The sequence below is a fragment of the Hibiscus syriacus genome, unplaced genomic scaffold (assembly GCF_006381635.1).
Source record: "Hibiscus syriacus cultivar Baekdansim isolate YM2019G1 unplaced genomic scaffold, ASM638163v2 tig00113156_pilon, whole genome shotgun sequence".
NCBI lineage: Eukaryota > Viridiplantae > Streptophyta > Magnoliopsida > Malvales > Malvaceae > Hibiscus > Hibiscus syriacus.
In genome coordinates this window covers 285,200-309,355 of record NW_024063446.1, presented here as the reverse complement: position 1 = coordinate 309,355, position 24,156 = coordinate 285,200, and the positions used below count along the sequence as shown (strand labels likewise).

The following is a 24,156-nucleotide window of genomic DNA, read 5'->3' as shown; positions in this document are numbered from 1 at the left end:
TAAACGGAGATGGGGATGGATTTGGTAATTCCCGCCCCGATTACCCAGCCCGATGTCTGACCCGATAAATATTAAAATAATTATTATATATATATATATTTAATTTAAATATATATACCCGGCCTGATACCCGTTTAAATAATTGTTTATGCTAAACGGGATACTCGTTTTCTCACGGTTTTCTCCGATTACCCGATGGAGATCCCCGTTTAAATCCCAACAGTTTTTTAAGCAGGGACGAGTACGTGTTTTTTAAACGGAGATGGGGACCAATACCCGGCCCATTGCCATCCCTACCGACAGTCTCGTCACCAGGCATCTGGTCATCAGGCTGTTCAAAACAGAGATGCAACCGCTCATTATTCAATGACCAAAACTTAGATCTCAAAGGTAAATGTACCTAAAATTATGTTATATTTGATCCGTTATTTGCTTCCGACTCACCATTCCTACTGCTACTAAACTGCTTACTTTGGTTTCACTTCTAATTAGTTAAATAATATTTTTTCCTAAAAAGTAATATAGTGATAGTAGGAAAAGGTCTGATTCTATCGCATAAATATAATTCCTCTTACAACAAGGGATTCCTTTTCATTGTTGGATTAGAATAAAATTTTGGTATATGTATGTACATGGGTACTGTATATTCACGTCTGAAAATAAAAAGAAAATTCACCGGTATGGCAAGTTTGAAGACAATCCCGGCGTTAGTTGTTTTGATTCAATGCATTACCTTGAGTGAATCTTCTCGTATTTTGGAGAAGAAGAATAACAAAATGGATGACAATATATTTAATGTCATTAGCGGCAAAGAAGATCGACGGACGTTGAAGAAGAAGAGAGGGGAGAAGAAGTATACAACTGCAATTTAAGATATATATTAGTTTTGTTAAGAATATATTAGATTATTAAGTTAGTTTGGTGGTTGGATTTTTACTATTAATATTTGAAGGTATATAGGTTCGAATCCTATGGAAAGTAAATTTTATATCAAATGATTCTAACAAAACGACGTTGTTTTGAGTTTTTTTAACATCAAAAAAGTTGTTTCAAAACAACGTCATTTTAGTGAGGGTTCCACTTCAGCAATGTCACGGCGCGAAGATATCATGTCATCGTGACGTTAAGTCATTAACGGTGGGGTGTTATAATTGCAGTGAAACATAAATGTCAGTGATAGAATTGGTAAAATTGAAAAGTCATTGACATTTTCAAACTCGAACTTAAAGATGAATGGTATTTGAAGTAGTTAAACTATATTTTATCAATTCCTATCTCAAGACATTGTTATTCCTAATGGATATTGAACCCACTATCTCTACTATTAAAATATTATATATTTATATTAAACAAAACAGAAGTCTACTAATAGTAGAAGTGGCCAAATAGTTGATTAATCAGATTTTTTTTGATTTATTCGATTTTGACGGTTAATTAAATTTAGTTTTCGATTTTGAAAATTTAAACCGAACATGTTTTTAAATAAAAAAAATCGTGTTTACATGTTTAATTAAATGAATTTAATTATGAAATTAAATATTCAAATATAGAATAGTTCAATTATTTAACTAATTGTAACATGTTCAATTTAATGGTGATAATTTTTATTTTACAAAGAAAAAAATCAAATAAGTTTATTTAGTTATTTCGATTTCAATAATAAAATTAATCCAATTTATTCGATTATTGATGATATAAAAATCAACCCGTCAAATTCGAGTAGGTTATAATAGTCGGTCAATAAAAACCTCTACACCAAATGAAACGCCTCCTATTATTGCATCTTTCCTCTTGATCTCAGCCACTACCCTCTTTGTCTGATCAACCACTTTACACGATCGATGCGAGTACGACCCTTCGATCATATACGCGTACCCTTTTTCCGACGACCGGCACCGGTATACGTATGCGAGCACATTAGGGTTTCCATGCAAGATGTTGATGCACCTCTTTACATAGAAAATCGGCTCCTTTGTTGATGTACAATGATCACCTACTTCCCTCCGTAGACAAGCCATGAATCCAACAGTCTAAGGTTCTGTGTCCATGACACAACGCCGAATTAATCTCCGAATGTGTTTCGATAAAAAAAATGAAGAGTTGGAATAACATAATAATTAAGTGCGTACCCTGCTACGTTGCATTGCCAAGATCGATTTTCCCAAACCGTCCATAAGAACGAGTTCCTTGGGTCGACCGGTGTAGTTATCGACTCGATAAACAACATCTCCATAGGAATCAATGACACTGAACCCATTGCAGCTTATCACAAGTGATTTCCTCCACACGGTTAGTGATGTGTATGGATCGCGTCGGGTTTTCGACGATTCGGCCAAGGCCGGCCGTCCTCGACGATGTTCTTCTTCTTGGACCGATCTCGACAAGGATTTCAAGGAAAGAAACATTCTTAACATATCTCCTTCTTTTTCTTTAAGTCAGTTGAGCTCATGGGAACGTATACTTATAGGGTTCAGTGAAGACTATAACCCCTACATTGTTGAAGTTAGTTAAGCTATGACGTTTTTTATGTGTTCTTTTTTTCCTGCAAATTGTGCAACAGACAAGCTTTTTACCCAACTCACAGTGACTCGTTTTCTAGAGGGAATTTGTCGGAAAAAATTATTAAGAAAATGATGGGGTTTTTTTTGTTTATTTTAATACCCTGTTGTATAATCTTCAGTGTTGTTCGTCTTGGAATCTGTAACATTCACGGATTTGTAGGGTTTAGTTGGATTCCATTGGCTAAAACGCTGTGTCGACGTCAAATAAATGAAAACAAAATAGTAAACGGTGAGACCGGTGAGTTGTGTCCTTCTTGGCACATTGTTTTTCCAGTAAATCAGTCCTCCTTTGATCGCCATGGTCAAAGTGCATTTGGTCATTTAGACAGAAAATATTATTATTACTTTTAGAAATTTTAAGTTTAAACAGTTATATTTACATAGTATATATTATCAGTTTGAAACAATGACCATTGTTTCGATCCATGATACATTATTTTTCTAAATTAAGATGATTATAAAGTAATATCTATTTTAGATAGTTTCAACCATTTGACAATGAACGTTCAATCATCTCACTATAATCGTTAGTTCTCGAGTTTATAACCACTAAAAATAATAAATATCAATTTAATTACTGAAATAATTTGATTCATCCAGTTCGTAATACGTTGATATTGAACATGATAAGTTGGCCATGGGCGGTGGCCGACCACTACTTATCTTATCAAACTTTCTGGTTCCGAATTCTGAAGCCATATTATTTCTGTCAGAAAGAAACAAAAAAATAACCTTTCAATTAAGATTCAGTAGACTCAACAAATCTTTGTTTTGTTCAAATAAAACAGGGAATCTTTTATTCGGGTTTAGATTTGTCTTTCTGGTTCCACCATTTGTTTAAAACACCCTATTACAGTCGTATCACCTCTGCCACAGATCTAGAAAGGTTGGGTAACAATTTCATGCGTACACTCACTAATAAAATATTCTTATTTTTTTATTTTAATTCTTCATAAAAAAAATTATAGGGTAAAGTATACAAATGGTATCCGGTTATAGGGTGATACTTTATTGAGTCTTTTGACTATTACAAGTTATAAAACGGTCATTCGACTATAGAATATTGTTTTGTTGAGTCTCTCGACTATTAAAAGTTACAAAATGGATTGTGATATGATAAAACTCAATCCAAAATTCTCAAACGACTATCATATCTCAGTCATCATGTTAACATCCAACTCAGACGATAGATAATTTTTAACGAAAAAGGACGAGTTTGAAGCATAATGAATAGTCGAGTTACTATTTTGTAACTTTTAATATAGTCGATGAACTTAATAAAATAATATGATATAATCATGGTCCATTTGTGTACTTTATTTTAAATTATATTAAAAAATCTTTAAATCTAGTTAATTTGGATCACAATTCTAAATAACTTTCACAATCTTCAATAGATTTATTTATCTAAATGAAAGGGTTAATATCTAATTTCGAGTCGAGTTCGAATATTGTTAAGTTTGAATCGATTTGAAAAATTCTAAAATAGAGCTCAACTTAATTCAAAAACTCGCTAGCATAAAAATTTTTAAACTCGACTTGAACTCGAAACCTTGAATTGGAGCTTGTAAAAGCTCGAAATGAAAAAAATCTTAATGTATTATATTTTTGAGTTGTTCGTAATATTTTCGAGTCAAATATCAAGTAACTCATGTCGACTCATTAAGAACTAGAGTAGAGATCGAGTCGAGTTTTTATCGAGTTTTGACTAAATCGATATCGAATAACTCATAATTTGTCTCTATCATTTACTACCCTAATCTATCTCCGTCAAAATCAAACGGCCCGTTAATCCTCTTACCAATGAGACGAACGTACGTCCCATACATTTAGCTTTTTCAGATTTCGGCTTTTCATTACAAAAACACTCAGATTCAACGGTACAGATCAAAACATTGATATTAAACGGCCCTGATTAAATCTATTTTGCCATACCAAAGCAGCAGAGCGTAGTGAGCACTTAGCAGTAAAAGCTAAGAAGATTCCATTTTTGCTTTTTTCTCGAGCTTCACGTTCCTTGTGCTTTTCAATTTCAAATTTCTTCGAAACGAGTAGTTAGGGGTTTAGTGTTCAAAGGAAAATGGCGGAGCACGAGGAAACGTTGATGGAGAAGATAGCTGAGAAGATCCATGGCCATGAATCATCATCGCGGATTCCGACGACGATGAGCCATCGGAATCGTCGGTGAAGGCCAAAGTTTCCCGTCTCTTCGGAAGAGAAAGGCCCGAACACCACGTTTTCGGTGGGGGCAAACGTATGTTACTAAAACCTCTTCTTTTTCATTTCTTGAGTTTGTTCCATTTGAGTTCCTTTTCAGAAATATCGACTGTTTAGATACTTTATTTCCGTTTTAAATCGTAGTTAGATCTGTTTCAGTGGTTTAGCTCAAGCTTCGGATTTTTGCTATGATTGATGTTGTTTGAGCTTAATTATGGCTTTTGATCTGTTATTATCTGTTTTAGCATGAATAATGAAGCCAGGCATTTTCTAGTTCATTAAGAGAATTGATGGGGTTACATCTAGTAAAGTTTACTTCTTTTGCTTCATGAAAGCAAAAAAAATTCCGGGATTATCTTAAATTTTACGCTAATCGTATTATTATTGATACTTTTAAGTGATTCTCATCCGTAATTATTGTCACTTGCCTCAATTTCCTATCGTGTAATGCATACTCATGTAGTGAAATTGTATGTGTAACAGTCGCCGACATTTTCCTGTGGAGGAACAAAAAGGTTTCGGCCGGAGCCCTTGGTGTTGCAACTGGGATTTGGGCGTTGTTCGAATTGCTAGAATACAACCTTCTCACTTAAGTGTGTCTCTTGTCGATACTTGCTCTTGCATTACTTTTCTTGTGGATGAATGCTGCTACCTTCATCCACAAGTAAGCTGTTGGTTCTGTTGTCTGCTTTTGTGGTTATATTTGGATTCAGGTTTCTTTTTGTTCATGCTAATGTAAATTGTTTTGAGTACGTCTCCACCGCTTATTCCCGAGGTTCACATACCTAAGGACCCTGTTTTAGAGTTTGCAGAAGCACTTAGGTTTGAGATCAACCGGACTTTTGTTGTTCTGCGGGATACAGCATCGGGGAGAGATCTTAAAAAGTTCCTCTCCGTACGTTGTTTACTAGATTTCTGACTGAGCATGATTCAATTCTTCATCGAACTCGTGATTAAGATAGTGATGCAATGGCTGCATATATGTTTGCTGTCCTCAGTTCCTGAAGATTTTATTGGTATTGTTCTGTTTCCGACAATCGTATTGGAATGTCGTCGTGATTTTTCAGGGGATTGCTGGCTTGTGGGTCTTGTCTATTGTGGGAAATTGGTGCAACTTCTTGACACTTTTCTACATAGGTATCGGAGTTGCCTTCAAGCGCTTTGCCCCTTTGTGCTCCCCTCCTTTACCTTATAAGCATTGTGATTCTCTGATTTACTTTAATGGTTTTGCAAAACAGTCTTCGTGCTACTTCATACTGTAGCTGTGCTTTATGAGAAATACGAGGACAAGGTCGATCCATTTGCCGAGAAAGCAATGCATGAAATTAAGCAGTATGCAGTCTTTGATGCAAAAGTTCCAAGTAAGATTCCGAAGGGGGCATTGAAAGAAAAGAAGAAGGATTAAATTATGCGGCCAATAAGTTGCCGTTGGTAGGTTCCGACATACTTATGGTAGATGTGTTCACAATGCTGATGAATATGGGATCCTCTTTTAAATATGGGTTTTGCCACATGGTAACCTTTTGTGACAATATGTTATCATATTTCATGTTGATTGGTGCATTGGGTTCAATCTGCCTGGATTCACTTTGCTTTGAGTTCCCTGAAAATGGTAGTTTATAACACAATGCTTGAAAGAAATGGTGAAGTGGGTAATATATCTCTAAAATAACCCACCAGGATTTTAGAAAAAACTTAGAACATGAGAGGAAAAGTTCACTGTATCAATTTCATCGGTTCTGATTCTCCGGTAGCAATTTCCCATGTTTTGAAAACGGGACTGGACCGGCCGGTTCAATCGGGAACCGTTACTTAGTCCGGTTCAATCTAAACGATTGAACCGCTACTAGTGAACCGGCCAGAACCGCTCGAACCGGACTGGCTGAAAACTGGAAAAAATCGAAAAAAACCAGAAATTTTGTTTAAAAAAAAAAATTAAACCAAACAACGTCGTTTGTTAAACGAGTCAAGTTGAACTTGAGTATTGCTGAGTTCGACTCGAACTTAAAAACTTTAAAAGTAAGCTCAACTCGACTCAAACTCACAAGTTAAAAATTATCAAGTTCAACTCAAACTCGAAATATATAATATTGAAAATGAATTCAAAAAGGCTTGAATTCAAAAAAATATTTAGAAGTTCGATTGAAGCCTAAAATTAGAGCTTGATTGAAGTGAAAGAATAGTTCACTCAATGCTCACCAAAAGGCTCCATGATTTTGAATGTCAAATTACCTCTATTATTTATAGAAGTTAGTTGTGATGCTTTTCTATGTTTCTTAGCAATGTGAGATTGTTTTGTTATCATATTTTTACTCTTTAGACTTTTAGGATGCTCTTCTATGTTTCTTAGCCATGTGAGATTGTTTTTTAAAAAAAAAATTAAACCAAACAATATCATTTTGTTATGATTTTTTTAACCCCAAATTTATTTTTTAATTATAATTATATAATTATATTTATTATTTAATATGTTTTACCTTAAATATTATGTTGTAGTTAATTTGAATCATTTTGTTTCACTTGATTTTATGGTTTTTAACTTATATATGTTATGACTTGTTTTGAATATGACTTGTGATATAAAAAAATTATTTTTTATTAAATATTTTTTGTATTTTTATTTAATTTTTTAAATAATTATGACGTCGTCCGGTACTTCTGACCGATCGGACCGATTCGACCGGTTGAACTAGTGAACCGATAGCATGACTGGTTCACTAACCGGTCCGGTTCTGAAAACCATGGCAATTTCTGTACTTAGGAGATTATTGGTTCCAGCGATCACTATCTGCATGCTAAGCTACTCAAGTTCTTAATGAGAGCAAAAGATTGCAGATGTGAAACGTAAAGAGTAGATAATTATGTAGTTAAGTGCTATTGGTGAAAACTAGTACCTCCCGCTCAAAACGCTTGATGATGCTTCATCGAGGACGGGAATATTTTTTTTCTCCGTCCTATCCATGTTGATGCCAGCTTATTCAACCGAAACCATTTGCTCTGATCCGAAGCCATCCCCGGGTCAGATTTTTTTAAAGCCCAAAGTTGCATTTTTCCTGAATTTTCGTTTCGGAAACCAAATAGGAAATTCCTATCAGCCTCTTGCGAGATTTCTTCTGTTCAGACTCGGTACACGTACGTATACCCCTTTCAGGGTTTATATTAGATGGTGACTTTTTGAGGGTGATGTTTCCATAGAAATAAGTCGCCGGAAAAGGGAGGAAACAGCCGAGGAAGTGTGGATTGAAAGAAGCGGTGTTTCCAACATTATTTTTCTATTTATAAGACTCAAAGCCAATACCTCGTTAGCACCTACATATTCAGTGATCAAGAAAATAGGCATTGACCCTGCATGAGTAAACCTGCAATTCCAAGATGGAAGATTGCATTTGGCCAAAGTGAAATATATGATCTTCATTCTCTCTGTTGCTTCTTTTACAGTTTCCTTGTAAAATCAAAGACGAACAGAATCGATGAAGGCAATTTCTCTTAAGCTATGCTGGATTCAACTTAATGGCCTATCAACATGCTACATTATGGCTGTCCCTTGTTCCCATATGTAATGGGGTAAGGGGAACATGCTACATTATGCATGTTATAATTTAGTTGATGGGACTTGTACAAGTTTTCTAGGCATTCAATTGGTATTGAAGATACGGTGAAATAGATCGTCAAGAAGTATACCCTAGAGAATTGACCTGAAACGTGTTTTCCTGTCCCGTACGGTCGATCCAAAATAAAGCTGATATGAGAAAACAGAGGCGGTGTCATCTCATTAAATCCAAGAACACAAAGCCATTCCAGAGGCTGTGTAGGAGAATAGATGACAATAGATTTCTCGACCGAGCAAAGATGACACCCATCACCATTCCGAGGAAAATAAGTGGCAACATTCTCTGTACATTAAAATGTGCCAGAGCAAAGGCAACTGAACTCACGAGTATGGCGCACCAAACGGGCATGTACTTCGTCAATGAAGGGAGAAGGAAACCACGGAAAACAATTTCCTCCCATACAGGAGCACAAACAGAAACTACTACTGCATATAATGCCATGGCTACTGGATCCCTTGCTAAAATTGACTGCTCGACACTTGAAAGGGTTGCGGGTGTAGAAGGCATAAGGGGCAATAAGCTGAGGTTGAACTGTGATAATCGGTTGACGACTGGAAACATGAGGCATCCCAACATAACATCGAAAAGCCACTTCCCTCTCAAGCTAAATTTAAACCAGTCTGATGGTAGGGGATGAAACCGAGACAGACAGCGGTGGAGTATCGCAATCCCGGCAAGGCCTTCAGTTACATCGGTCACAAGGCTGAATAATGCTTGTCCTCTGAATGTTAAGGATTCCTTGCTGAACCCTGACATGTGAGCAGCAAAAGGAATCATCCAAGACCCGATGAACCAGAATGCAGCTACCCAGAGAAGCATAACCTATGCGAACAAAGAAAATATTATTATGCAACTGATTGACCCGTCTGTAATTCATCCAGAGTTTGAATGAGACAGTAATACAAGATGCCATTACTCAGTTCAATCCATCTTTATAGTCTCTAGTGGAAATGATCAGGATTGGTTCATGCATGTAATACATCCAAAGTAAAACAATCTGATCATTTCAAGTAAAGCAAGCTAACAAACCAACCTGCAGAATGGTCTCTGCTGTCCATGGTACGGTCCACCTGCTACCAACCGCCCCCAATACTGCATCAGCAGCCTGCAAAGAGATTAGCAAACATGTTGACATGTTTGAAAATTATAATTTTATCTACATTAATAATCCATTTGAGTTTCTAAAAAGACAATGAAAAAAATAATTAAACGTCTCGGTCCCAATTTAATCACTTGAAATAAAAGAAATGAGAGAAGTAGGATCACCGGCATTATACGTGTGAAGATTGAATGTCCACAAACGAGCAACATTCAAATTGCCTCCGATGGACATAAATACAATACAAGACTAAACTTTAGTTAACAAATTAATTGTTGAAACCAATGAAGAGACTGATTGTAATAGACTCAATGAACGGCCGATAACAGAAAACAGGCATACAGATTAAACTGAAAGTACAATCTATTGCACATGTAAATAAATAAACATTAGAGGTTCATTAACCTGAACTAATTAAAGGAAAATATTACCTCCTGGAGAGTTGATTTCCAATCTCTTCTGCCGGCACTAGGCTTCTTGAATTCAGGTTGTACTAATTCTTCGGACAGAAAATGTTCTATATTTTCAGATTTTGGGTTTTCCGGGGAGAACCCCTCATGCCTAAAGCATGAAATTTTCCAGTTCTGCAAATTGAAAAAAAAAACCAAACCAAAAACACCTGTGAATTAATAGTATAGATGGCATAGTTTCAATAACATAACCACAATAGACGAGATGCTCAGTTGAACTCTAAAACTCAACCAATTAATATAGCAACTAAATTTCCATATCAACGCCTAAGCAGACTAATCAAGTTTCCAGATACATAATTCCTTTTCCCCATTTTCTCACCAACCAAGCAGAACCTAATAACTGTAATGCAGCTTCAGGGTCAAAAAACAACTTTTAAACAAAGCTTGCGTTTAGATTCCAATTTTGTAACTTCTTCCCCCATTTTCTTGTTAGCCAGACATAACCCATTTCAAAATTCCAACTTCGGATTCTCAAAAACAAAAATTTAGCATGGGAAAGAAATTAGCGAAACAGAAAACATAATGCAAAACACAAAAATGCTTATGCATTAATCTAACCTCATTTGAGAGCTTGGGAATAGGTTGAAAGATCCGAGAGCTCTGGTCTAGAGAAAAGGTATAGGGCCGGTTCGGAACCCGAAATTTGAATAGAGGAGCAAGAATTGGGCGCTGAGAGAGGGAGTGGGAACAGTAGGAACTCAACATGCGGCCCTAATTTCAATAACCGTAATGATTTGCATTAAAAACGCACACTTTTACGTGTAATTTGGGAATTGTAAATCAAAATCCCTAATTTGAGATTTTTCGTTTCGATTCAAGTTTGGTAGAGTGGTTTTTTCTGGTACAGAGGATTTCGGGGAGTGTTTGGAAACGGTGAATTTATTATTCTAAGTAATGATAATTTCGGGAAATTTCCACACATTTTCTTTCTGAAAAATAATAAATTTTCTTTGTGGACCTTTCCACGTCGAATTTCAATGCGTTCCGTCCAAAAGTCAATTGGGTAAAATGTACGAGAGGTCCAAAAGTGATGCTTAAATAATTATTTTAACCATTGAGCTTTTCTAAATTATAAGATAATAATTAAATTTATCAAATTATTACAAAACGATTACCATGATATTTTTATAATCATAAAGTTCAAGATAGTTATAGTTCAAGAAATTTAATGATCATTTTATAATAATTCAATAAATTTAATGACTACCTTGTAACACAATGATGATTTTATAAAATTTAGAAATTTAATAACTAAAAAGATCATTCGAATATAACTAAAAAGATAAATTTTGAATAGAGAAACGAATATCTAACCATTTCTACCTCTCTTCATCTACGATATTCCCTCTTAATTTACAATACATCCTAGTTAAGCTAAAGTGCATATTAGCCAAATACTCTGCCGCAGTTTGATGCAATCTTGGTCCATTTCTATGGCAGGGGCAGGAATAGACTACCTAACAAGGTTTCCCAGCACAGAGTTCACAATTCCGGCATGGAAACCGAGTGACAGCATGTGTAAATTAACAAACAAGTCGGGACATGAATTTGAAGCACCGAACAGAAGATATGCAAGTTGCGTTCAGATTACTTACGTCGCCAGTTTCCAACCAGCTCCGGGTTGCCTTTTCTCATCATGGCAATGAATTCATCGTAGTTAATTCTTCCATCCTGCAAGGAGCAACAGGTACATCAAACATGAAGATCCCATTACAATGGTCAAAGAAACTAAATAACAGTTGGAATGTACTTCCAGTGCATCAATTGCAATAATTTCGTTTAAATACCATACATACACATACATACACATCTGAAAAGAGATAGAATAAGCAGACCTTATCTGTGTCAACTTCAGCAATGATCTCTCTTAATGTTTTTTCATCTTTCATATTATATTTCCGAAGGGCCTGTTCAAGCTCCTCCATTGTTATGTACCTAAACCAAGTTGAACAAATATGCTCAGAAATCACAACGAGGCTATATGATTCGGTTTGTACGGAAACTATTATTTACAATATAAGAAAATGATAAGACTGATTTACCCGCTATTGTCCTTGTCAAAGTGTTGGAAGGCAGTATATAAGCGTTCTTCCCTTTCTATTCGATTCATGTGCATTGTAGCTGTTATGAACTCGACATAATCAATTGTTCCATTTCCGTCAACATCAGCCTGGAAACATACCGCTTCCATTTAAAAGCACAGTGATAATAAAAGACAACGGAAACATACTGCTTCGATTAGCTGCCACACTTCAGACTCGGAAAGCTTAGCACCAAGTTTATGAAGGCCAGCTTTTAACTCCCCAAAGGTGATTGTTCCACTGGTATCAGTGTCCATGGATTTGAACATCTCCTTCAAACCTATGATTTCTTCTTCAGATAGATTTTCTGCAATTACCTGGAAGAAGAGAAAGAAAGTAAGAAAAAATGCATGAAGATTGTGTTGCCGCATTGCTACCATTAACTAATAGCCAGAAAGTAATAGGTCATCTTTGGCTTGTTCTCTTGAAAATGGATCCTTACAATCTTTTGCATTCCCAGCTTCCAAACATTTCGGTTAGAACACCGAATCTAGGTTACTCGAACTCGGAGATGAGCGCCAGGGACAGGTTAGTGAACCAGGGCAAGATAGCATCTCATAATGTTATAATTTAATGGCTCATCCCCAAGTATAGTGTCTTCTTTTCGAATTAATGGATTTTTGTAGATTACATGTTATACATGACGGGGAAAGCAATTCACCTTCAGAGCAACTTTCTTAAATTTGTTCATTGCCTTGAATTGCTTCATTCTAGTTAAAATGGCAACATCAAGAGGCTTATCAGATGCATCGCCATCTTCACGCATCCATGGATGATCTGCAGTAGTGAAGCTTTATTTCTTTTTTTCACAGAATTGCCAATAAACTTGAAGTGAGACAAACAAGAATTCTGAATATGAACTTTACAGCCAACTTACTTAAGACTTCAAATGCTGAAAGCCGTTCCTTAGGATCTTCTCGCAGCATCTTCCTCACAAGATCTTTGGCACAGTCGGAAATAGAAGGCCATGGATCCGATAAGAAATCGATATGTCCCCGAAGAATAGAATCAAAGATAATCTGTTCAGATTCTGCATACGAAACCAAAAGCAGAAACACGAGACCCTCTCACTTATCCACGACATAGCAATTGTAATTACAAATTAGCTCTTATTTCATACATATGCTCAAACTCCTATGAAAAGGTATGGTTGTGACAGTATTGCATTATTATACGAGAACTGCTCGTCTTCAAAAGAAACAATAGTACTACCTCCATCGAATGGCAGCATCCCACTGAGGAGAATGTAAAGAATCACCCTGGCACTCCAAATATCGACTTCAGGTCCATATCGTCGGTGCAATACTTCTGGAGCAACATAATAAGGACTTCCGACAAGACTCCTGAAAACATCTCCTACATTAGTAGAGAAAGTTCGACATATGTTCACGCTCGAGATCGAATAACATAGACAAGTTCAAGCTATGTAAACCATGAATTCTCACCTGGCTTAAAAAATACAGAGAGCCCGAAATTCGGTAGCCTTCAATGGAGAATCCTCGTCCTTATTCAAGAACTAGAAATTCTCAGGCTTCAAGTCCCTATGGATCACCCCCATGGAATGACAATTATGCACCACCATCAAGATTTGTCTACACAAATTAGCGGCCTCCCTTTCTGAATAATGACCTTTCTCGATAATCCGATCAAACAATTCTCCTCCAGCACACAGTTCCATGATCAGATGCACCGAGCGCCGATCCTCATAAGCTCCCTTCAGCTCAACAATATTCCTATCAACCCCATTTACTTAGAACCTTTAAAATTATCAAAAACTAAACAGAATTAGAGAAAAGGTTTGTTTTGGAGGGGAAACCTGTGACCGGTGAGATGATGCATGATCTGGATTTCATGGCGGATGTCTTCGATATCATCGCGGCTGATAATATACATGTGGAGATTGATTTGCAAGCGAACTGCTGCTGGGTTTCATTGTGAGTCACCAAGTAGGTAACACCGAACTGCCCGCGACCGAGCTCGCGGCCGAAGACGTAAATAGACCGGATGTATTCCATCGGACGGCCGATGGGTGGAATGTTGGGGGTGGCGAGGCGGTTTCTGGAGGCGGAGGAGCAAGGATGGTGGCGGTGGTGGTGTGTTGAATATTTGTGGTGTCTTGACGATGAAGGGCCGGCAGGTTTAGCGTTGGCGCCGTTACGGTGGCTACCGCCGGAATTAGAGTCTGGTCGGAACCGATCATCGGCGATGGGGAGACTGTCGCGATGACCCATTATTGAAAAAGAACTGAGTTGGGGCAAGCGAAGGAGGTGAGGCAGAAGGGAATATACTTGTCTCTCTTTCTCGTAGGAAAATTAGAATATAAATAATTTTTTTTAAGGGTAAATTACACTGTTTCTTACAAAACTTTATTCTCTCTTTTATTTTGCTCACCCAACTTTTATTTTTTCTATTTTACTCATTAAATTTTATAAATTAAATTATTTTACTCACTCGACCGTTAAATTTATAATAACTAAATGACATGAATTTTTTTATTAATATATAACGATGATATATTTTATTAATATTTAATTTTTACGTGTAATGTTTGATAAAATAAAAATAAAAATTATTAATTTTATTCCTAAATCTTAATCTCAAATTACTATCTCACCCCACCCTCATCCTCCAACTCCCATCGTCGTTGTCTGCCATTGTCTATCCCAAATTACAAGAACCAGGAACCGTTTCTGCGTCGAACCCAAACCAAGCCACCCACCAATGCACTCCATGTTTGGTTCGTCGGGGCTCACCATCAGAAACCCCTCCAACAAAATCTTACAAAGAAAATAAATGGTTAAATAAATCTAATCTTTCAAACCAAACCCTTAGTCTCTGTTTTTGAAGCAAACCCAACACCCTGAAATCGCCAAAATAATTGATTGCTTGAACAAATGCGTATGTACCCTAAACCATGATTTCTTTGAAATGCAAAAAAAAAAAAGAAATAAGAACATAAACCAATTGCTGCATTTTTTTTTGGAATAATTGCTTGGTTTTGATCTCATGGACATGCATGACTTTAAAAACAGCCAACAGTAAAGACCAAAGAACAAAAATTGAAAGATTTAATGTTAGATCCATAAATTTTAAGGGGTTTTATGTTAAATTGACAGTAGATTTGAGTTCAAAGGAAAAAAGCAAGTTTGGTGGAAAAATTTGGGGCTTATTGGCCATTGTCAACAGCGACCGATGTCGTGTTCTATCGCAACGAATGGTGATCAAAATTCTACCACGTTGAGAGAAAATGAAAGAGATAAAGAAGAGAAGAAAACAAGGAAAAAAAAGGAGATGAAGGAAATTTGGGTTGTTATATGGATGTAAAACGTTGTCTTTTTTGTGTAAATTTAATTTTTTTAAAACGATGTCATTTTGATGTTGTGTGCCATGTCGTAACGCAATTAATTATTTAACGGCATGATGACCAAGACATGAGCAATGTCAAAGATTAATGAGCAAAATAGAAAAATTAAAAGTTGGATGAGGAAAATAAGAGAGAGTAGAATTTAAGGAGGAATGGTGTAATTTAACCATTTTATAATTGATGAAAGAGGGGGATGGTTTAAGGAAAACTTTGATTTCGACGGACCGATTTAACCCATTCTATTAATCCAGCTTAAATGGTTGGATAAGTATATGAATTTGCACAAGTATAGACTGAACAACGACACACATATAAAAAATTGGGTAAAGTACAAAAATTGTCCATTGATTATAGGATATTGTTTTATGAAGTTCTTCAATTATTAATAGTTATAAAATGATCCTCTGACTATATAGAGTTTTTTTGTTGAGTCCTTTGATTATTGTAAGTTACAAAATGGTCACCTGATTGTTTATTATGTTCTAAACTCGTCATTTTCTGTTAAAAATTTGACGATCGTTTGAATTGTATGTTAACATGCTAACCGAGATATGATAAAATTTGTTTTCATAATCTTAAACGACTATTATATCTTAGTCAACATATTAATGTCCAACTAAAATGATCGTTAATTTTTTTAACGAAAAAATGATGAGTTTTGAATATAATGAATGCTCGAGTGATCATTTGACAACTTTTAATGATAAATGAACTCAATAAAGCAACTATCTATGGTTGATGGATCATTTTGTAACTTTTAATAGTCAATAGACTTAATAAAATGATATCATATAATCGAATGATTATTTGTATACTTTACCCTAAAAAATTATCTTTACTCAATAAATACACATTTAAAATGCTATAATTACACACTTGAAAAAGTTTTTATCTAAATAATGTGAGATTTTATCATGAGTTTCTCAAATATCATATTATGTAGATATAAAGTATTTTAAATGTTTTTTTAAATAATCAATATATTTCATTTATCGAAAGTCGTATCAACAAACAGCATGCCAATGACAAATTGAATAAATACAGTCGAAACTATCGAAAATATAATATAACAATGATCACTTAGAGATAACATATAACCAAAACATTAACAAATGAAGCAATAACGTACAAAAAATGAACACACCAACGACTCGGAGCAATAAACATGGAATAGATAAACTTGAAGAATAATCAAAATGACTAACGGAAAAAGCGATATCCCCTTAACATCAATCCCATCCGACATATAGATGTGATAACCAACGAACCGACTTGAACAAACGAACAAAGAAATCATACATCGAGAAAACAACAACCATGTATTAAATGAAAATAAAAAACCTAAAAAAAAGACCAATAAAAAACCTATATCGAGAGTCTAAAAATATCGGTAGTTATGATATTTTTCATTAGAGAAAAAACCAAGAATATTATTATAGTAAATATGATAAAAATATAACAAAAAATGACAGGACCACCACCACTACCATGAAAGTAGAGTTTTTGAAAACTGCCCAAGAAAATTTGCAACTCCCGCAGAGCAAAAATCATATTGATAAGTATTTTAAATGTTTAAATATACACTTTAAATATAATGGTTTATTCATATAGTCAATACTCGTTTGATTTAATTAAAGAGATCTCACATCATATATCGTTAAATAAATTAATAATCAATACATAAACTTTAAAATTATATTAATTACCATTGATAGTTGTCATTGTAGATAGGGGTGGATGCACTAAGCTCCATAGGTGTTAAGTGCATTCTCATTATTTTAAAAAATAATTTAATTTAGTTTAATTTTTTAAGATAAAAAAATTTTATGTACTCATTATTTAAAAAAAATAAAATTTTATACCTCATACTTAAATTTTTAGATCCGCAAATAATAATAATTGAATATTAAGTTATTAAATAGTCTAAATAATGACGAATAATGACGAAATGAAAAAGAAGTTGACAGTAGAGATGCACATAGCCGGATTTAAATCTGATCTGGATCGGATAAAAATCGATCCGGTTTTTTCACTAAGTCAAAAAACCGGTTTATAAAAAAACCTGTTCGGATCATAACCGGTTTGGAGGGCCGGATGATGTAACCGGTTTCGGTTTGAAAAAAACTGGTTTTTTTTTAAAAATCGGTTTTTAATCCGGTAAAAAATTCGGTCATCCAATTTTTTAAACCTCAGACCGGATTTTTAAACCCCATACCGGATTTTTTCGGATAAAAAACCAATTTTTTATCCGGTTTTTTCAAACCGGTTTTTAATCCGGTAAAAAATCCGGTCGTCCAATTTTTTTCCTTATCCGGTTTTAAAATTTCAGATCCAGTTTAAAAAAAACCTGTTTTTCCCAAATCCGGTTTCGAATATTTTTTGCGTAAAATCGGATATTCGGATTTTTTGTGCACATCTAGATGACAGTGACCTTAATAAAGATGAATTAAAATTGCAATGATTATAATGTAAATTTTAAAGGTTAGGTGAACAAAATATAAATGTTTTAAACGTTTAGAGACTAGTAATGTAGTTTTCCTGATAAATCAAAGCATATAATATGTGAATAATACGACTCTAAACCCCGAAACTAACCACTAATAGCGAACGTTTCACACCCTTAAACTATTCGATTTTTAGATTATTCTCCAACTAACTCCAATTTGTTCAAAGTTTGAATCTGCTTATTATTTGTTATATGTATATATATTATACATATATAATATCATATTTTATTCTCTGTTAGTAATTTAGGGTTTATAGGTTTGGTCATTTGAGAGTGTTAAACGCTGATACTTATTTTATCAGCAAACGATGAGGTTCTCGGACTTCTTTCGCGGCGAACCTTCCGGTTCTGGTGACCCTGAACTGGACTTCGGCTTTGCTTTTAACGACAGTAATTTTTCCGATCGGGTCTTGAGGATTGAGGTCGTTCGGGATTTTCCGGAGGCAAAATCTGACGGTGACAGTTGCTCGTCCATCGCGGATTGGGCACGTAATAGAAAGAGGCGGAGAGAGGATTTCAGGAAAGAAATTGGTTTGTTCTTTCTACCGTCAACATTATTAGTGTATCACAGTACCTGTGTTTGTTTTAGGCTTTGACGATTTTTTTTTGGTGTGTTCCGGTCTTGCAGATGTTTCCGTGCAACGTGAGGAGCAAATATTGAATTGTAACTTCCCGGACACTGAGGATGGCGAGACGTTTGAAAATCAAGATGAAGATGCCAAGGCAATGACTGAAAAGTCTCCTTCTGGTGTTGGATTGAATTGCAATCTAATTGGTAACTAGTAAATTTCATCAAATAAAGTGCGTTTTTTCAATTAATCTTGATGTATTGTGGGTTTCTTCCTTGAAATGCCGTCCTTTGTTGTTTATGCTCCGTATCTTCATAAGTTGCTAAAAGAACAAAACAAAAGAGTATGATTTGAAGTCGAATTTGACTGGAAATAAGAAAATGGGTAGAGTAAAATCTTGGATTCTGTTATTCAAGAAAGTTATTTTTGTATTGCAAGGAATGAAACTTGACACAGATATGGTCTTTTGTAGGGAATGATATGGTTAATAGCAATGATTCATCTTGGAATATTGATTGTTCGACAGTTCTAAGAGTCAATATAGTGCATGTTAGTTCTCCAATTTTAGCAGCAAAAAGCCCCTTCTTTTACAAGGTAAGGGATCCTGGTTGCCGGTTGGTTGGTTTTTTCCTTGTTACTGATTGTCGTACTCATGGTTGACATACTGATTTATGCTTACAGTTGTTTTCAAATGGAACGAGGGAGTCAGAGCAGCAACATCTAGCACTCCGGATACATGCCTCTGGTAAATGTTAAGAGTATTAAGTATTTTTCCTATTATCGTACCTTTCTTCTTGTTTGTCCTCTTGCTATGAACCCAATGAACTTCAACAGTTTTCATGCAAGAACTGTTAATATTTAAGAATTTGCTGGTGATCTAAATGTCATTATATTCTTTATTGAGTTAGTACCGTACTTATTGACACAGTAAACCATAACTATGACCTTGTACCTCTCCCCCCTCTGAGCAGAAGAAGCAGCTTTCCTGGATCTTCTTAAGTTTATGTATTGCAACTCACTGTCAACTACCACACCTACTGCCGTGCTAGATGTGTTGATGGCTGCTGACAAATTCAAGGTTGCATCATGCATGAGATATTGTGGTCGATTGTTACGAAACCTACCAATGACCTGTGAATCGGCCTTACTGTATTTGGATCTTCCTTCTACCATTTTAATGGCAGATACCGTCCAGCCACTGACAGATGTAGCAAAGCAATTTCTTGCCGCAAGCTACAAGGACCTGGCCAAGTGAGTGCTGTCATTATCTACTATATTAGATGATTGAGTAGCTTGTTATCTGTGTCAACAAATGTCGGGTTTTTTCCACACTATACATGAATGCATATGCAGTGTTTAGTTTTTTCCTTCAAAACTTCTAGTTATTGTATCAACTAATTTGCTCTTTTTTCCTCAGGTTCCAGGATGAGGTACTCAAGTTGCCTCTTGCTGGTATAGAGGCAGTTTTTTCCAGTGATGATCTCCAGGTAGCTTCAGAGGATGCTGTTTATGACTTTTTGCTGAAGTGGGCTCGGACTCATTATCCAGAACTGGAAGAACGACGTGAAGTTCTCACTACGCGTCTTGTCTGTCTAATCCGTTTTCCGTATATGACTTGCAGAAAGCTGAAAAAAGTTTTAACCTGCAACGACTTTGATGTAGAAACTGTATCCAAGGTTGTGCTTGAAGCTCTGTTTTTCAAGGCTGAGGCATCTTTCCGACAGCGTGCTATCACATCAGAGGCCGCCAATGTCAGTTTTAGTTACTATGTGGAGCGGGCTTACAAGCACCGCCCGGTCAAGATTGTAGAGTTTGAACAGCCATGGCAGCAGTGCATTGTATACCTGGACCTGAAGCGCGAGGAGTGTGCGCATCTGTTTCCGGCTGGTAAGGTTTATTCACAAGCGTTTCATCTTGGCGGACAAGGGTTTTTCTTTTCCGCACAGTGCAATATGGACCAGCAAAGCTCGTTCCACTCCTTTGGACTATTTTTGGGAATGCAAGAAAGGGGATCCGTTACTTTCGCCGTCAACTACGAGTTTACAGCAAGGTCAAAACCAACAGAGGATTATGTAATTAAGCACAAAGGTAATTACAAATTCATGGGCAGAAAGGCCGTTGGCTATCGTAACCTGTTTGGTATACCATGGACACTATTCATGTCCGACGAGAGCAATTACTTTATTAATGGCGTTCTCCATATCAGGGCCAAACTAACACTTAGAAAATGAGATTGTGAGCTAGGTTTAAGGAAGTATTGCATGGTCACTGTTACTTTATTTGGAATTTATAATATAAATTTGGAATTTATAATATAAATTTGGAATTTAGCCCTTGGATTCAAATGTGGGATGGTTAACAACTTGCAAGGTTCCAAATTACAATTAAAAAATGACATTTTGAGTTGGAAGCAGAAGCTTTCATGGAAGCCTTATAGCATCTTTCATGTTTAAGTTCAAAGATAGCACTAAATGCATGTAAATTCAATGGGCTTATATTATATATGTTCAAAGATAACTCTCAATCATTTGATATTGAGTATTTATTCTTATGGTATTTCTGATGCTCGAACTTGAGATTTCAAGGAATAACAACAATTCATTTACCACTGATCGAGACTTCAAGGAAAAACAACAATTCCTTACTTCCTTATTACCAATGTCACTTGGTTTGTGCAAATCACATTTTGTTATTAGTTCTTGTGTATGTATATGTTTTAAAACTTAAAGAATATAAAGACTAAAAATAAACATTTTGATAGAATTTGATGTGAAATCTAATTACAGTTTTATTACAAGTAGAAAAGTCATCTTATGATGTAAATCACATCACATTATCTATCACTAAATTTGAAAGTTTAGTGATTAAATTGTCAATATATGAAGTTAAGTAGTCAAAGAGGGAAAATGGAAAACATTAAGTGATGAAAAGCATAGTTTAACCTTTTAAAGCTTTTTTTTTTTCTCTTTACTTTGTTTCAGCTATTTTCAGCGATTACCACCAAACAAAGACATTAGTCCAGGACAGGAGGATCTCTCAGCTACGTTTTCTCTCAATTTTCTCCAATTAGCTCTGTAATTTTCTAATCCTTGCTCTTTATTTTAGATTTTTATTCGCTTTTCGAGTTAACTTCGTTGAGGAATTCGATTCAGCTTTGATTTGATATTTTTTGTTTGTTTGTTTTAGGGTATAGGTGATGGCTTCAAAGCGGATCTTGAAGGAGCTCAAGGATCTGCAAAAAGATCCTCCTACCTCTTGCAGCGCAGGTTCAATTTCTTCCTTTTTCTCCCCCTCTCTTTCTAGCCTCGGTTTCGTATCTCTTGTTGGTTTGCTTATATCATCCTTTTTATTTTATCTTTTCTTTTCTTTTTATTCATGGCATTAGAAAATTATTTCTGTATATCATGGATATATACTTGTCATTAGGGGTATGTTTTTGACCATGATGGTTTCATTGAGTCAAACTGCAATATATTTATTTTCTATGGTTTTAGGTTCACATCATTGGATTCTAGTTGACTCTAGATTGTTGAAGATTTTTTTGCCTGTCTTATTGATTGATATTCATATCCATTTTTGTTTTGTTATTGGGGGTGAATTCGTGAGGAATTGATCATGTTTTGCAGAAGATTTTTTTCTGATGCGTCATCATTTCAATTAAATGTTACTTGCGAATTTGGTTGCCCTGTCTAACCGATGTTTCACTTCTTTTTATTATTGAAATAAGGCCCTGTTGCTGAAGACATGTTTCATTGGCAAGCAACTATTATGGGTCCTCCTGACAGTCCATATGCCGGTGGAGTGTTCCTAGTCACCATTCATTTCCCTCCGGACTATCCATTTAAACCACCCAAGGCACTTAATCTAATTCCTTAACCTTCTAGTTTTCGTTATTTCCTGGTTTAATGCATATTGCGAATGTCTACTTTTCTTGACTATTCATATAAATGTAACTGACTGCCCCTTTTCTTTTTAGAAACATCAAATAGGCCATTTTAAATATCTTGGGAAAAATTGGCATAGCACTTTGTATACTGCATGTTCAATTTTTCCAATAAAATGTTTTTTTTAATAACCATATATACAAGTGCTGCAGGCAAAATTCTCCTCTGAAATCCATACATCTGTTATTTTAATGTGGTCAATGTTCCTACTTGCTCCCATTTACATTTCTACGTTTAGAGGGATATAGATTAGCCTCCATGTTATTTAGCCAATTCCTTACTGTAAATATCTGTGACCATGATTGTCTTTACAGGGTTAGTGGCTTGTGCAAACATTGCTTGGCACTGAAATGAGTAAATGCTAATTCTACTTGATAGATTATTCTGTAAATGCTAATTCCTTCTAGCTTTTTTTTAGCTTATTTTGTTGGTGGATGCATATGCATGCTATGTGTCTAATGGTTTAGTTTATATGTGAAAGGCTATTATTAGGTGGTTTTCAGTGCCAAATTTACATGATCTATTGTTATTTTTACTTTTGCAAACAGCCTCAGGTAAGCCTTCTCTATTACATGCATATTGATATTTCATTATGGCTCCTCATACATATACCTTTTGGTTAAGCACAAATTATTGTGCATGGACACCATTGGAATATATTTTACTTTTTATGCGATAATAATGATGTTCGTATATTTAAGAATTGAGATAGAATAGCATTAAATTTACTTTTAGAAAGAAATATAATTGTAACCAATTAACAATGGCTTATCAATCCTCAACTAGTTCTGCTACTGGTAATTACATGAAGTTGTTTCATGATTCCCCCCTCCCCCCACTTTAATGGCTTTATAACTTACCCGTTTTGTAGCCGATTCTTTACCAGCAAATTTCTTGTTTAGTTTTGTTCAGTTATCCTTTTCTATTTCTCCTCGTAGCATCTTTTTAAAATTCTTTTCCCTTCAATTCAGGTTGCGTTCAGGACAAAGGTCTTTCACCCTAATATTAACAGCAACGGTAGCATTTGCCTGGATATTTTGAAGGAGCAGTGGAGCCCTGCCCTAACCATATCCAAGGTTTGTTCAACATGCTTATATACATCTTTTGATTTTAATAATAGATTTCTTCGTTATGCCATCTATCAACAATAAGCCTTTAAAATTTAGCATCTCATCTACTGGCCAAGTAGTTTGCTTTGCAATCGTGGGTAAGTGCTATTTTGTTTAAGGTCACCCCGAGTTAAAATATATATTTTATATCATGCAAGTTTTTCTTGTCTTGGTTCACTGGTATTTAAGTGTGGGGCTGTTTCTTTTTTGTATTTTTTATTCTAGGTCTTGCTCTCAATCTGCTCACTCTTGACGGATCCAAATCCCGATGATCCCTTGGTGCCCGAGATCGCCCACATGTACAAGACTGACAGGAGCAAGTATGAGACAACTGCTCGGAGCTGGACCCAGAAGTATGCTATGGGTTAGTGTTTAATATGTATGTAAGAGGAGGGTTTTTCTTATTCCATGTGGCTTTGATCTTTAAATTAATATGTATAAATCAATGAATCAGTATGTGTGGTCTGTCTCTGCACTTTGTGTGCTGAACCAAGCCCTCTTTAAAACACATTTGCTGCTTTATTTGTTTGTATGGAAATTATATTTCAAACTTTAAAGCCCCCACTCTCCTACATACTCCTTGTTTTCGGTCCCTTCCCCCCGTTTATTTTCCTTGTGGAAA

General features: G+C 35.5%; 3 protein-coding genes and 3 pseudogenes across 4 annotated transcripts; 3 read left to right on the top strand and 3 right to left on the bottom strand.

The window, feature by feature from the left end:
* Positions 1 to 1,724: 1,724 nt before the first annotated feature.
* On the bottom strand, positions 1,725 to 2,405 carry LOC120185939 (annotated as a pseudogene).
* Positions 2,406 to 4,518: 2,113 nt separating this feature from the next.
* Positions 4,519 to 6,272, top strand: LOC120185980 (annotated as a pseudogene).
* A 1,905-nt stretch (positions 6,273 to 8,177) lies between these two features.
* LOC120185981 lies at positions 8,178 to 10,813 on the bottom strand. Its single transcript, XM_039190042.1, has 4 exons — positions 10,520 to 10,813; positions 9,920 to 10,072; positions 9,423 to 9,494; positions 8,178 to 9,211 (listed from the first exon to the last, which is right to left on the bottom strand). The coding sequence occupies exons 1-4, from the start codon at positions 10,664 to 10,666 to the stop codon at positions 8,543 to 8,545; spliced, it is 1,041 nt and encodes a 346-aa protein (XP_039045973.1). The 5' UTR covers positions 10,667 to 10,813; the 3' UTR covers positions 8,178 to 8,542.
* Positions 10,814 to 11,290: 477 nt separating this feature from the next.
* On the bottom strand, positions 11,291 to 14,308 carry LOC120185962 (annotated as a pseudogene).
* A 3,824-nt stretch (positions 14,309 to 18,132) lies between these two features.
* LOC120186033 (ubiquitin-conjugating enzyme E2-17 kDa) lies at positions 18,133 to 24,106 on the top strand. Its single transcript, XM_039190094.1, has 6 exons — positions 18,133 to 18,147; positions 21,433 to 21,555; positions 21,668 to 21,747; positions 22,209 to 22,336; positions 23,397 to 23,501; positions 23,760 to 24,106. Exons 3-6 carry the CDS (start codon positions 21,678 to 21,680, stop codon positions 23,901 to 23,903), a joined length of 447 nt encoding a protein of 148 aa, XP_039046025.1. The 5' UTR covers positions 18,133 to 18,147; positions 21,433 to 21,555; positions 21,668 to 21,677; the 3' UTR covers positions 23,904 to 24,106.
* Positions 18,156 to 20,763, top strand: LOC120186031 (BTB/POZ domain-containing protein POB1-like). 2 transcript variants are annotated; one of them, XM_039190091.1, is made up of 6 exons: positions 18,156 to 18,443; positions 18,541 to 18,687; positions 18,954 to 19,075; positions 19,163 to 19,226; positions 19,453 to 19,732; positions 19,899 to 20,763. In XM_039190091.1, exons 1-6 carry the CDS (start codon positions 18,221 to 18,223, stop codon positions 20,710 to 20,712), a joined length of 1,650 nt encoding a protein of 549 aa, XP_039046022.1. In that variant the 5' UTR covers positions 18,156 to 18,220; the 3' UTR covers positions 20,713 to 20,763. The 2 variants fall into 2 exon arrangements, with proteins under 2 accessions (XP_039046022.1, XP_039046023.1); XM_039190092.1 differs by having other exon boundaries at positions 18,972 to 19,075; positions 19,453 to 19,723; positions 19,890 to 20,762.
* Positions 24,107 to 24,156: the final 50 nt, after the last annotated feature.

Coding starts and splice junctions, on each gene's coding strand:
- LOC120185981 (XM_039190042.1), bottom strand. CDS start 10,666: ATGTTGAGTTCCTACTGTTCCCACTCCCTCTCTCAGCGCCCAATTCTT. Junction 10,073..10,519: donor TTCCCAAGCTCTCAAATGAG/GTTAGATTAATG, acceptor TTCAATTTGCAG/AACTGGAAAATTTCATGCTT. Junction 9,212..9,422: donor CAGCAGAGACCATTCTGCAG/GTTGGTTTGTTA, acceptor TTGTTCGCATAG/GTTATGCTTCTCTGGGTAGC.
- LOC120186031 (XM_039190091.1), top strand. CDS start 18,221: ATGAGGTTCTCGGACTTCTTTCGCGGCGAACCTTCCGGTTCTGGTGAC. Junction 18,688..18,953: donor ATTGAATTGCAATCTAATTG/GTAACTAGTAAA, acceptor GGTCTTTTGTAG/GGAATGATATGGTTAATAGC. Junction 19,227..19,452: donor ACTCCGGATACATGCCTCTG/GTAAATGTTAAG, acceptor CCCTCTGAGCAG/AAGAAGCAGCTTTCCTGGAT.
- LOC120186033 (XM_039190094.1), top strand. CDS start 21,678: ATGGCTTCAAAGCGGATCTTGAAGGAGCTCAAGGATCTGCAAAAAGAT. Junction 21,748..22,208: donor TCCTACCTCTTGCAGCGCAG/GTTCAATTTCTT, acceptor TATTGAAATAAG/GCCCTGTTGCTGAAGACATG. Junction 22,337..23,396: donor ATCCATTTAAACCACCCAAG/GCACTTAATCTA, acceptor CCTTCAATTCAG/GTTGCGTTCAGGACAAAGGT.